The following is a 12,338-nucleotide window of genomic DNA, read 5'->3' as shown; positions in this document are numbered from 1 at the left end:
CGTGAGTTGAGGACTGCGCCGACGACATGGATCATAGCTTCGAAGCTGGTGTCTGTCTTGCAGGCACGCATGGCGATGCGTTTGAATTCTTTAAGTTTCCCGATGCAGTTCTCGACGAGATGACGCCATTTGTAGACGTCTTTGTCGATCTCTCGCGGCGCGGTCCGATTGGGGTGCTGCGAGATGACGATGTCAGCGCCTCGCCTCTCGAGTTCCTCGATCAGCCAGCCTGCATCGAACGCTTTATCCGCGATGAAACCATCGAATTGGCCAAAGCCCAGGCTTTGGAGATTGAGAAGCTGAAGCATCAGCTGGCGGGGCACAATCGGCACCGTTTTGGATCAAAATCTGAGTCAGCCGACCAACTCAACTTGCAGCTTCGACTGGAAGAGGAAGAGACCGCCGCAGCCAGTGTCGTTGCCAGCGAAGACACCAGTGCTCCATCCGAGCCAAAGCAAAAACCGAAGCGCAAGCCATTGCCGCCAGAACTGCCACGCAATGAGCAAGTATTGACCCCCGGCGAGACGTGCAAATGCGGCGGATCGTTGCGGGCCATCGGTGAGGATGTGACTGAAGAACTGGAGTATGTTCCCGGTCGCTTTGTCGTGAACCGGATTGTGCGCCCACGCATGGCCTGCAAATGCTGTGACAAGATCGTTCAGGCGGCTCTGCCCTCACGCCCCATTGAGCGCGGTCGCCCCGGTGCTGGCCTCTTGGCGCATGTGCTGGTCTCGAAGTATGCGGATCATTGCCCCTTATATCGCCAAAGCCAGATCATGGAACGCGACGGAATTGATCTCGACCGCTCCACTTTGGCCGGTTGGGTCGGGCAGTCCACAAAGCTTCTGGAACCGTTGGCTGATGCCATCGGTCGACACGTCCGTACCGGCGCAGTCATCTTCGCAGATGACACCCCGATAAAAATGCAGGCCAGAAAGAAATGCGCAACGGCGCGCATTTGGACCTATGTCCGCGATGAACGGCCCTGGGATAGCCAGGCGCCACCGGCGGCGTGGTACAAGTTCAGCACAGATCGGGAAGGCAGGCATCCTACCGAACATCTGGCCAACTACCAAGGCTGGGTCCACGCGGATGGCTATACCGGGTTCAACGATATCTTCGCCAAGGAAGCTGTTTATGAGATGGCCTGCATGGCGCATGTGCGCCGCAAGTTCGTCGACATCTTCCAGTCGCAGGGATCGCAGATCGCCGAAGAGGCCATCCGCCGGATTGCACTTCTTTACGTGGTCGAAAAGGCCGCGCGTGGCAAATCGCCGAATGAACGAGTCGCGCTGCGCCAGCAGGACGCCAAACCCGTGTTCAACGAACTGGAAGCCTGGCTTGCCGCGCAACCGGACCGTATCTCGGGCAAATCTGAACTGGCCAAGGCGATCCGGTATGCCTTGGGTCGCATGAAGAAGATGCGCGGATATCTGGAAAACGGTTCCCTCGAACTCGACAATAATTGTGCGGAGCGCTCAATCCGCTGCGTGGCTCTCGGGCGCAAAAATTATCTCTTCGTTGGCTCCGAAGGCGGCGGCAAAGCCGCGGCAATTGCATACACCCTCATCGAAACGGCCAAGCTCAACGGCGTCGATCCGCAAGCCTGGCTCACATGGGTTCTTGCGCGCATCGCTGATCACAAGATCACTCGACTGGACGAGCTACTGCCCTGGCGTTACGCTGCATCCGCAGCGTAACTGACAACGCTTAGACCCCGCCAGAGCGGCCAGACCAAACGGCTACACAGGTGCCGACCCACCGGTCATGCGTCCTCACACCCGTCAGGCTGCATGAGACAGGCTTGCGGAGAACCAGGCCGCGCAACCAATCGCGACCAGCGCGCCCGATCGATGTCTGCAACTCCGGCCCGTCGATCCCGTCGAAGCGCACGGCAAGTCCGTTCACCTCGATGGTGTCAATGTCGCGGACGAGCGTGACACGCCCCTCAATCCAGTTCTGTGCAGCAGACGGTTCAGGGACCGCGAAGACCGCAAACAGGCAAGCAGCGAACAGGGCGGGACGAAGACACGGCATCACCCAGCCGCCCGTTGTTCAGAGCACACATCTACGAGGGTGGCCTGGGCCGCGAGCAGCGATGCCACAACCTTCCAGACATCAGGCGTTCTCGACGCGAGTTGATCTTCTTCCGCGGTCTCCAACATGATCGTCATGCGCCCTGCAAAATCCTCTGATCGATACTCATCCCACTCGTCCGCTTCGGCCAACTGCGCGACCCACAATGCGGCCAGCTCATGGGTCAGGGTAACCGGCATACCACCCGACGCCAACGCGTATTCCAGGACGTCATAGACCGTGCTGTAGCTCAGCTCGGCAATGGGGCGATCGACACAGTGCAGAGACCGTTGCAGGAGACCGCAGCGCCAGAGCAGTTCAACCTCCATCGGAGACACCTCGAGGTAGCCCGCGATCTCCATTTGGGTGAGAGGTATGTGCATCCGACGTCCCGTGCGATTCCAATCCGACGGGGCAAACGTATGGGCGCAGGTGTTTACAATTTGTGTAAACCCGACCGACAAATCTCGCCTCATCACGATCCGAAAATCCGCGTGATCTGGTTGGCGAAGAACGCGCGTGTGACCGTGGCCCGATTACCCGCATATCCGTGATAGGCCGACTTGCCCGACGCCAGTGGCAGACCCGCCCAGATGCGCGCGAGATTGTCCATGAACTCCGATAAGGGCAGGGTGCCCGCAGCGGCCTTTTGATAGCCAGCATCAGACACCAGAAGGGCGCCCATCCTGTTCTGTGTCGCACGGCTGAACCGGACACTGTCCGGCATGCCGAGCCGACGTTGCAGGTTCAGAAGCGTCGACGGGATGATCTGGAAGTTTCCAATTGCGTGATGTTGGCCGGGCGTGTCCTTGATCCAGCGCTTGATCTCGCCGAGTGTCATTTGGGTCGGACGCTTGGACGGAAGCCTTGTGGCCGATCCGTGGATCGCGTCATAGCTTTTACGCGGCGCTTCCGCAAAAGCGATGACGGCGAACAGCTGCTCGAGCTTTGGTCCCGACGGGAGCGAGAACCGCGCAGGGGAGGGTGCGGCCTTGCCTGCCTTGCCACGTTCGAAGGCATCGAGGCTCGACCATTCGTTTGGCGTCAATGAGGCCGACCAGGGCCCGGACGGCGACTTCGCTTCAGCGGCTCTCTCGCGCTGCTCAGAGCCTGCCTTGAGATCGAAGGCCCCAGAGGTGCCCCACTCCGATTGGGCCACCACAGGGCCGCTCAGGAGGGCAGATATGACGATTGCAAGCATCGACGTAGGACGGAGTTCCAACGGCTGTCGAAACCGAGGCTTCCCGGTCCAAGGCCGCGGTGCCCGTGATGCCTTGGAGGCTCTCGCGTGACCGCTCGAGGAGGAATTCGCGGCGCAGCGCGCCATTCCGTTTGCAGGACCCCGGTGGGCCAACCCTTTGGGATTTGGGGTGGGCCAACCCTTTGGATTTGGCCCACTTTGGGTCCATTCGGCCCTTCGGCCCTCATAATTTTCCCACACATAACGCAGCAAGCTGCAAAACAGCGTAAAACGCTGTTTTTGCTGTGAAAATCTCCAGTGCGTGAATTTCGCGGTTACCGGCACCCGCGAAGGCAACAAAATAGGGGCTTTTCGAGCCTTGGGACAGCGTTGTCCCGGGCTTGTCCCACAGCTGTCCCGCCGTTGTCCCGGCCTGTCCAGTGCTGTCCCGGCCTTGTCCCAGGCGCCAGAGAGCCGCTAGAGGATGGGTCAACTGTACCCGTTGTGATGCGAAAGGGTGCATTCATCGCTCGAGCTCCTCACCTCTGTCTTTGGACATAAGCTCCGTGGAGCGGTGCATGTCCCGTTGTATGACTTCCTGCACATGCCGGTCATGCTCGAGTGTCTCGCGGTCCTGCACATCGTTGAAGCCGCCGAGGTCCTTGCGCATATCGTCAGCGACTTGTATCGCGTAAGCCAACACCTTCTGCTGCCCGCGATCTGTCTTGGTCATCAAGAAGCAATGAGCGTTCGGGTCATCCGCATTTCGATGACGAGCTGTCGCTCAAGCATCTCGATCCGCCGGGTCTGGCGGTCCAGCGCGTCTTGCATCAATGCGGCGCCAGCTGCATCCATGGAACCCGATTGAGGCTGTGGCCGCAGTCTGGGACTGCGACGCAGCGCGGGCCTGTTCCTGAAGCTCGGCAATCGCCTCCTCGAACGCTTCGCGAAAGTTCTCACCGCGGCCTTCAATCAGTTGGGACGCCAACGGCCCAGGACGGAATCTGTTGTCTTTCATCGTTCAAGATCCTTTCGCGTTCGAGGATGCGTTGCGCCTCTTTTTCAAATTCCTGAATTCGCGCTTCAAAGAGGTCGCCTTGCCGTTCGCTGGAGGTATCGCGCTCAGAGACGTTGTCGGCGATGTCCTGACCACGGTTCTGGCTGGTTTCTGTCCGCTCACTCTGGGCGGTCCGCTCAGCTTCCTTTTCGACCTCTGGACGTTGTGCCGGGCCGTTGCTCATCTCTCGCTCAACGGTCTTCTCAGTTTCTCTGTCACGGTCCAAACGGTCGGCCTGATCCCGGTCTTTGTAACCGCTGATTTCCTGCCGGGCAGGGGCCTTCTGACGCATGCCGGGGCAAGCCGTCCATCCACCCAGCTGTCGAGGGCGGTGTGCCGCACGCCGGTCTCTTGCTCGATGGTGCGGGACAGCCGATCCGGATTGTCGGTGAGTAGAACCACGTCGTCCCTGGCACGGCTGATCTCGACGTAGAAACTCTTCTGCGTGGCCAGCTGCTCGGTGGCGTGCATGGCGACGATCACACGGTCGACAGTCTCGCCCTGGACCGCATGCGCGGTCGCGGCATAGTCCAGTTCCATGCCACGTGCGGCAGCGCCTGAGAGGGGCAGGGACAGGGCCCGACGTCCGATGTCTGCGCCTCGATCGCGCCGTCATTCCAACCCGTGATTTGGGCCGTTCACCATTGGTGATGTCGCTCTTGGGATCGGTGATCCGGAAGCGGACCTGATCGCCTCAGAGACCTGCCGCGCCTCCGGCGCGTAGACAGTCAGGCAGCTTGCCAACGGCGCGTTTGTTGAAGGTGTCATCAAGCGGCACCGTGACGGCCGGACCGTCTGAACCCGCGCGGGCAAGCGTGACGGCATTGGCGCTGCGATCGACCTCCGCCACGGTGTACAACGTGCCCTTTTGAAACCCGAACGCCTTACTGGTCGCCAACGGAATGATGGCATCCCAGGAGAATAGTTGCGGGCGTCGGTTAGCTCGGCCGAGGTCAGTTGCTTGTTCGTCAGACCTGCGACCGTGACCTCCAATTGACCGACGGTGCCTCGGCTTGAAGCCCTGACCTGATCGATATGTTGATCTCTGCCCGGCCGCAGCCCAGAGGCTGAGGTTTCGATCTTTGGTGACAGATGGAAGCTTCCGCGAGGGCGAGATTGCTGAATTTGTGCTGGAGGCTTCTGAAAACGGTGAGAACCAATCCCTTGTTGTGCGCGGTCGCGGCAGCACCCTTCACGGGAAGAAGGGCACGAAATCACTCGCGTTCTGGAAAACGGCCTGTCTCGGCTGAAATTCGCTATTACGGTCGCCGCTCATCGGATGCAGAACCCAATGGCATGACGGCTGGGAAGACGAAACTTACCTGCCCGATCTCGTGAAAATCGAATGGGAAATAGGTGATGGAACGCCAGTACCACCGCTCACTCTCATGGGGTCAATGGTTAGGAAATAGAAGGGCTAGCGCAGAAAGCGTTCAATGAGGCGGTAAATTTCATCGTCCGTTGCGCTTGCCAACCAAGGCCACACGCAAAATATCCCCATCAATCTTGTAGATGATGCGGTATTCACCGGATTTTGCGCGCCGCCATGGCGCGTATCCTTTCAGCTCAACCGTGGGCAAAGCCTCTGGATCGTCAGCAAGCTGTTTGATACGCGCTGCAATCTGTTTGGCTTGCTTGGCTGGTATTTTGCCGAGCGCTTTATCCGCTCGCTTGATAACTTAATCGTTAGCATCGAGCAGAGCGTTAATGCGGGCCGAGCTTTCTTCAGGCCGTTAGGTAGCCTTCAGCGTCAGCAGTTTTGGCCTCCTCGCCCCAGATCGTATCCTGGATATCGTCGATGGAGAAAAACACGCCTACAGGGCGATCCTTCTTCGTCACAACAACTGGTTCGCGCTGAGCGGCGTCGATGAACTGCCCAAAGCGCGTCTTGGCATCTACAGCCGACATCGTTTTCATGTTCATGATTCCATAGTAGAGGTTATTATGACCATTATAGTCATAATAGCTGAAAAGCAAATTTACCTCGGTCGTTCGTCATGCATGGTAAAAAAGTGCTCAACATCCGCGTTAGCTTGATCAATTTGTGCTTGAGCGCCAGAAGTCCGCTTCAAGGGACTCGAAATCTTCGTTGATCAAGCTGAGAAGGGGTCCAAGCACCAACACAAGGCATTCTGACAGCTCTTCATAGCGCCACTTGTTCAACCGGCGGTATGACAGAAGGTCAAATGTTCTGCCAAACGCGGCAATCTCTTCGATGGGGTGATTGTCATGGTGGTATGGTTAGGGATATTGCTCTGAGCCAGCCGATGATACCGCTACCTTTCCGCGTCAAAAACCGCGCCTTCACAGGCGAACGGTTTTGTGACCCGATGCAGGAGGGCGCGGCTTTTGGGAGGCGTCTCAGATGCAACTGAGGCGATTTACCTCTTAATCCATCGACTTATGGATACCAAAATTATACGCAGGGATGCCGAAATCCAAAATTTTCTTGCGGCAAAAGTTCAAGCCGGAGGCATCTCCCAAGCTGTTGCTGAAGAAGCTTTAGCCGAAGAATCTGAAGATATAGGCGAATGGTTTCGCGGCCTTTCGCAGTACGGTTGTGTTTCTGGGTGGGTCTGAGGCCTTATCTGGTACAGCGATACCCATGCTTTTTTCGACAAGCACTACGACGAGATTGAAGAGTTGCGCGAAGACTGGGAAGACAGCGTTGGTCAGCCTTTGGCGATCAAGGGTGATCTGAAGAACTTTCTGGCATGGTTTGCCTTCGAAGAAGTGGCCTATCAAATATTTCGCTCTTTTTCTCTATGCCCCGTCCGTGATGCTGGCCCCATCTTGGGCGGGATTTTTATTGCAGGGATGCTCTCGAACCACGTCAGCACCTTCTTTTCCGTGCTATCTTGGGCAGGCAATCTGGGGGATGTCCTCTTGCCTTCAGATACCGCAGCGCCTACGAAGACATCAGGCGCAGAGAACAAGAGCTTGAAGAGCGGGAACGAAGACTCAGGGAAGCAGAACTGCGCCAAGCCTACCAGCAGCAGGAGCAAGGACAGCGAGCCCGTGCAGGCTGGCAGCAGGAAGCAAAGGGGTTCAGGCAGAAACCCGAGGACAAGAAGCAAAGCAGATCATCAGGAAGCAGGCAGAACAGAAGCTCTCCAGCCAGGAGCAAAAGGATCGAACCAAGGCCAGCTACAGCGCTCCGCCGCAAAGCGATGTGCGAGCAAGACATCTGGGAACTTTGGGGCTGAAAACCTGGGCGCGACTACAGCCCCGATGAGATCAAAAAAGCCTACCGTCGCAAGTGATGAGGGTGCATCCCGACGCAGGAGGCTCGCAAGTTGAGTTCATTGCGGTGCAGAACGCGTATGAATGGTTGATAAATGTCTGATAGTTCTTCACAAAGTAACAGAAATTTGAGTGAGGTCGATTAGATCGCAGATTTTCTGGTGAAACTATGAGTGAACAACTTCAGCTGGCGTTGCCCGTGGGAACCATCTTGCGAGATGGGGATAACGAGTACGAGATTATTGATCCTAAAAATGGGAAAGCTTTCTGGGACAGGGGCGGCTTGGCATCACTTACCTAGCACGTGAGAAGCGCCTTGATCGCGATGTTGCTATAAAAGAGTTTTTTCCAAATGCGATTGTTGGTCGAGGCCAAACGCTAACGGTTGCTTCACGAGATAAAGAACAGTTCGCATCCCTTAAGAAATACTTTTTAGGAGAAGCGCGGTTTCTTGCAGGATTTGATGATCCTCGAATTGTGAAAGTACTCGCATTCTTTGAAGCCAACAACACAGCTTATATGGTTATGCCATATTTGAGTGGCGATGCTGTTTCGGACCGGTACAAGAAGAAGCCGTTTACAGAGTCTCAGGCAAAGGACCTTCTGCTGCAACTTATTGGCGGATTAAAGACCGTTCATGCCAATGGGGTTCTTCACCGAGACATTAAACCAGACAACATCAAGTTGATGTTCAAACGGACACCCCAATCCTAATCGATTTTGGTTCAGCGCGGACATCTGAGGTGCAGGGTACACAAAGTACCTTTGGAGCATATTCACCGCATTTCTCACCGATTGAGTTGAATTCGACCAGTACCCAAAAAACAGCCGCAACGGATGTATACGCTTTGGCCGCGACTGTATATCGTACGCTGTTTCAATCGGGACCGCCTGATGCTGCGCATCGCTTGAGCAAGACGACGATGGCCTGCCAGAGTTGGATAAAGCGAGTTCCAAAGGGCAAATCAGTCCCGAATTTTCGGATGTGCTGAAAAAATGTTTGGAGTTGCGTGCCAAAGATCGCTTTCAAACACTTGATGAACTTGAAGCCGCTCTTCTTAAAACACCTAAACCTGTACCGCCTGTGCCTTCTCGCAGGGGGGGTCTATGCAGTGGCTGCTACGCTTGTAGCGGGAATGATTGGCGCAGGCATTTGGTATTCGGGTGTGAAGGATATTGATCCTGTTTCCCTTGCTAATGAAACGCACAAGCGGAAACGGATGGATCGGAGATCGCCTCGATTGACGTCCCTCTACAGGATGACACCCCAGGTAAGGTGACGTCTGATCCGATTAGAAGACGCTTGGGCAGAGGCCAAGAGAAAGATACGATTGCGGCGTACACGGCGTTTTCCTCGAGTTCCCCGATAGCCCTCAGGCTGTTTTAGCCGCGCAGCGTATTGAAGAGTTGGAAGGCGAACGTGAGTGGGTGGAAGCAAAAGACAGTGGAAGTCCGCAGATCGTTAGAAGCTATATTAAGGATTGTAAATTCTGCTCTCATAGAGATGAAGCACGTCTATTTTTGGAAGGGCTTGATAATGCGGCTTGGAAGGAAGCTGAGGGGTGCAACCACCGCCGAAGGCTTTGCAGATTATCTGAGTGATTTCCCAGACGAATTCATGCCTCCGAAGCTACGAAGAAAAAAGATCAGCTCTTGGAATTAGCTGCCCAAGCCGCTGATGAAACAGCATGGAGGGAGGCGCTGTCTCAGGGAACAGAGAAGCTTTCGAAGGGTATTTGGCAACATATCCGAAGGGCATTCATATGCTTGATGCTCAAGATGAGATAGCTTGGATTGACGCGCGTGAAGCTGATACGAAGGAAGCCTATCGAGATTACATGATTCCCCGTTCACACGGCATCAAGGTGATGCGGTAATTGCGTATGATAGGCTGGTTCAGAAATCCATTGATCAATTGCGAGCCCAACATGTTGCGGAATGTAACCGACTGACATCGGATTCTCTGTTGCCAGAGTCGCGCAAAGCGAAGAAGTTGGATTCTGGCAAATCGAGCCGGAAAAAGCAGTGCCTGTTGCAAAAATGCGCTTCTGGGCAATTCTCAAGATCAACGGCTTGTTATCAACTTGCTAGGTCTGAATTGAGACAGGCGCTGAAGGATCGTGATGAATCTCTATATCAGGACTTTGCTCTCTCAGCTGCGAACGCCTGTGACGATGGGATGGGAGAGCTCTGCGCTTTGTTGGGAGAACAGCATTATTCAGGGAATTTCTCTATTGATGCCGCTCCAGATAATGCCGTTCTCTATTTTGAGAAGGCTTGCAAACTATCATCCGAGCGAGGATGTTTTAGATTGGGGCAAGCACTTCGTGACGGTCGCGGAATTGCAAAGATGATGATCGTGCAGTCGAAATTTTTCGAGAGCAGTGCACAAACGGAGTGCCGACTGGATGTTCGTACCTCGGATATGCATATCAGACAGGACAGGGGGCTACCCAAAATTACACCCAAGCAAGACTATTGTTTGAGGAAAGCTGTTCCGAAGGCGAAGCATGGGGTTGTACCAGCTTAGGGTACCTAGATTTCAAGGGTTGGGGCGATACGCAGATTATGAACGTGCCTTCGATCTGTTCCAGCAAGGCTGTGATGGCGGAAACCAATGGGGATGTCAGCGGATTGGCATGGCATATCGCGATGGCCATGGCGTTAGTGAGGATGATGCTAAAGCGGTAGAAATTTTCCGTGCACAGTGCAGAGAGGGATCGCCGCAGATGCGTGCATGTTGGATATTTGCACGAAACAGGGCAAGGCGTCGGGCAAGAATATTCTAAAGCTAAAGACCTCTATGAACAGGGTTGTGGCAGAGGAATCGCATGGGGCTGTTCAACTTGGCCGATCTTTATTTGAAAGGCTTGGGAGTAGACAAAGGACGAAAGCGCGGCTTTTACGATATTTGAGCAAGGATGTGATGGGGGCAATAATTTTGGGTGTCAGAAGTTGGGAGAAGCATACCGCGATGGAAAAGGCACACCAAGGATGAGATAAGAGCGTTTGAAATTTTCCAACGGCAATGTGCGAAGGGCGATGAAGTGGGCTGCGTGTATGTTGGCTACGCCTTCGAGGAGGGCCAAGGTACAACAAAAGACTTGGAGGAAGCTGTTCAATATTACATCGACGCCTGTGGGAAAAGTGTGGCTTGGGGTTGTTCGCGATTGGCCTATCGGCATGAGCAAGGAAGCCCGATGCCCCAGGATTTTGCTCAAGCAGCGAGCTATTACAGTATCGGTTGCGAAGGCGGAAATGAATGGGGCTGCGAGAGGTTGGGCCGTCTTTACCGCAATGGAGATGGTGTTCCAGAAGATGATGCGAAGGCGGTGTCCATCTTTAGAAAACTATGTGATTCTGGCAGGCAAAACTCCTGCACATACCTTGGTTATCAGTATGAAACAGGGCAAGGTGTAACGAAAGATTTCACAGAGGCGGCGCGCCTCTACGAGGAAAGCTGCTCATCAAACATAGCATGGGGATGTTCTCGTCTTGGTTCCTCAATGAAAATGGAATGGGAACCCCTGAAGACGATGACCTCGCTCTAGGGTTCTATGCCATGGGTTGTGATGGAGGAAGCAACTGGGGTTGTGAGCAAGAAGATAGGTTAAGCAAACGACGTTCGCTAAACTTATCTGGCTTTTCATGCGAGGCTTCTTCGTATGGTGGCAGTTGGGCAAGGCGCGTCCGGTCAGAAGTCGAATCTGAATTATATTCAGTTTACGGATGCTCTGAACCTATCGAAGCGCATGTCCTTCCTGGATATACCTCCAGTACACACACACCGTTAAGGAATAGTGGCCCGTGGAGTGGATTTGCATGGTCTCGTGTCGTTTTATACTACGATGAGAAGAATAAAACACTGGCGGAAAATCTTGCAGAAGAACTTCAGCGTAAACACGGGAAGCCATTCTATGCCCAGAGAGGCGGAGGCCAAGGTGTTAAACCTGAATGGCATTCAAGAACTATAATTGTTCATATCCGCGATGATGTTTGATTGTACGGAACTAGGAAGGTAAGGCTCGTGAAACAAATCACCACATTAGGATTGGCTGTTCTTCTGAGTATCGCGCTTTTTGCGGTGATAAACTTCACCGCTCCGAAATGGTTTTCGGAAACGGTTACTGGATTTAATGGTAAACCAGATGACTGGACCAATTGGATAAATGTTCACCTCGCTATATGGGCGTCATTTTTCCTGGGTCTCATATCGGTGTATTTGAATTGGCGTGGACTTGGGCAGCAACGGGCTATGGCCGGTGAGCCGCTACTTAACCGTGAACAAAACGTTGTTTATGAGCGTGAAGATCGGCGTGAAATTTTGCTAAGGCATCTCAGCTTCCAGAGACATCCATAGTGCGCCAGATGGTTCAAAGGGCCCTTGCTCAGTATCAAGGTTCAAAATCCTGGTCTCAAGCTAACGAAGTGCTTCAGTCGACGACTGAAGAGATGCAGCAACGCGTTGAACTAGGTTATACGACAATTCGCTACTTGAGTTGGCTTATCCCGACCCTTGGGTTCATCGGAACAGTCTTAGGGATCGCTAACGCATTGGAAGCTGTTGGGCAATTGACCCCCGAAGATTTTGAGCAAGCAGCTTTTCTGCCAGAGGTCGTCGCAGAACTAGGGATCGCTTTTTCGACAACCTTGGTGGCCCTTATCCTGTCTGGCATCCTGATTTTCTTCGCGTCTTTCATGCAAGCTGAAGAAGAAAAATTCATCACCGATGTCTTGGTGACTGTGTCGATAACCTATTGAATAAATTGCATGAGGAGGCGT

At 54.2% G+C, this 12,338-nt stretch overlaps 1 protein-coding gene across 1 annotated transcript; it reads left to right on the top strand.

The window, feature by feature from the left end:
* The first annotated feature begins 119 nt into the window (after positions 1-119).
* On the top strand, positions 120-1,700 carry LOC127594944 (uncharacterized protein y4hP-like). Its single transcript, XM_052056673.1, has one exon. The coding sequence runs from the start codon at positions 120-122 to the stop codon at positions 1,698-1,700; it is 1,581 nt and encodes a 526-aa protein (XP_051912633.1).
* The last annotated feature ends 10,638 nt before the right edge of the window (positions 1,701-12,338 follow it).

The sequence above is a fragment of the Hippocampus zosterae genome, unplaced genomic scaffold, assembly GCF_025434085.1.
Source record: "Hippocampus zosterae strain Florida unplaced genomic scaffold, ASM2543408v3 HiC_scaffold_328, whole genome shotgun sequence".
NCBI classification, from domain to species: domain Eukaryota; kingdom Metazoa; phylum Chordata; class Actinopteri; order Syngnathiformes; family Syngnathidae; genus Hippocampus; species Hippocampus zosterae.
Note: the sequence above shows the minus strand (reverse complement) of the source record. Positions and strands in the feature narration are given on the sequence as shown.

Bases quoted from the DNA above. Each gene is read 5' to 3' on its own strand.
- LOC127594944 (XM_052056673.1), top strand. From the start codon at position 120: ATGACGCCATTTGTAGACGTCTTTGTCGATCTCTCGCGGCGCGGTCCG.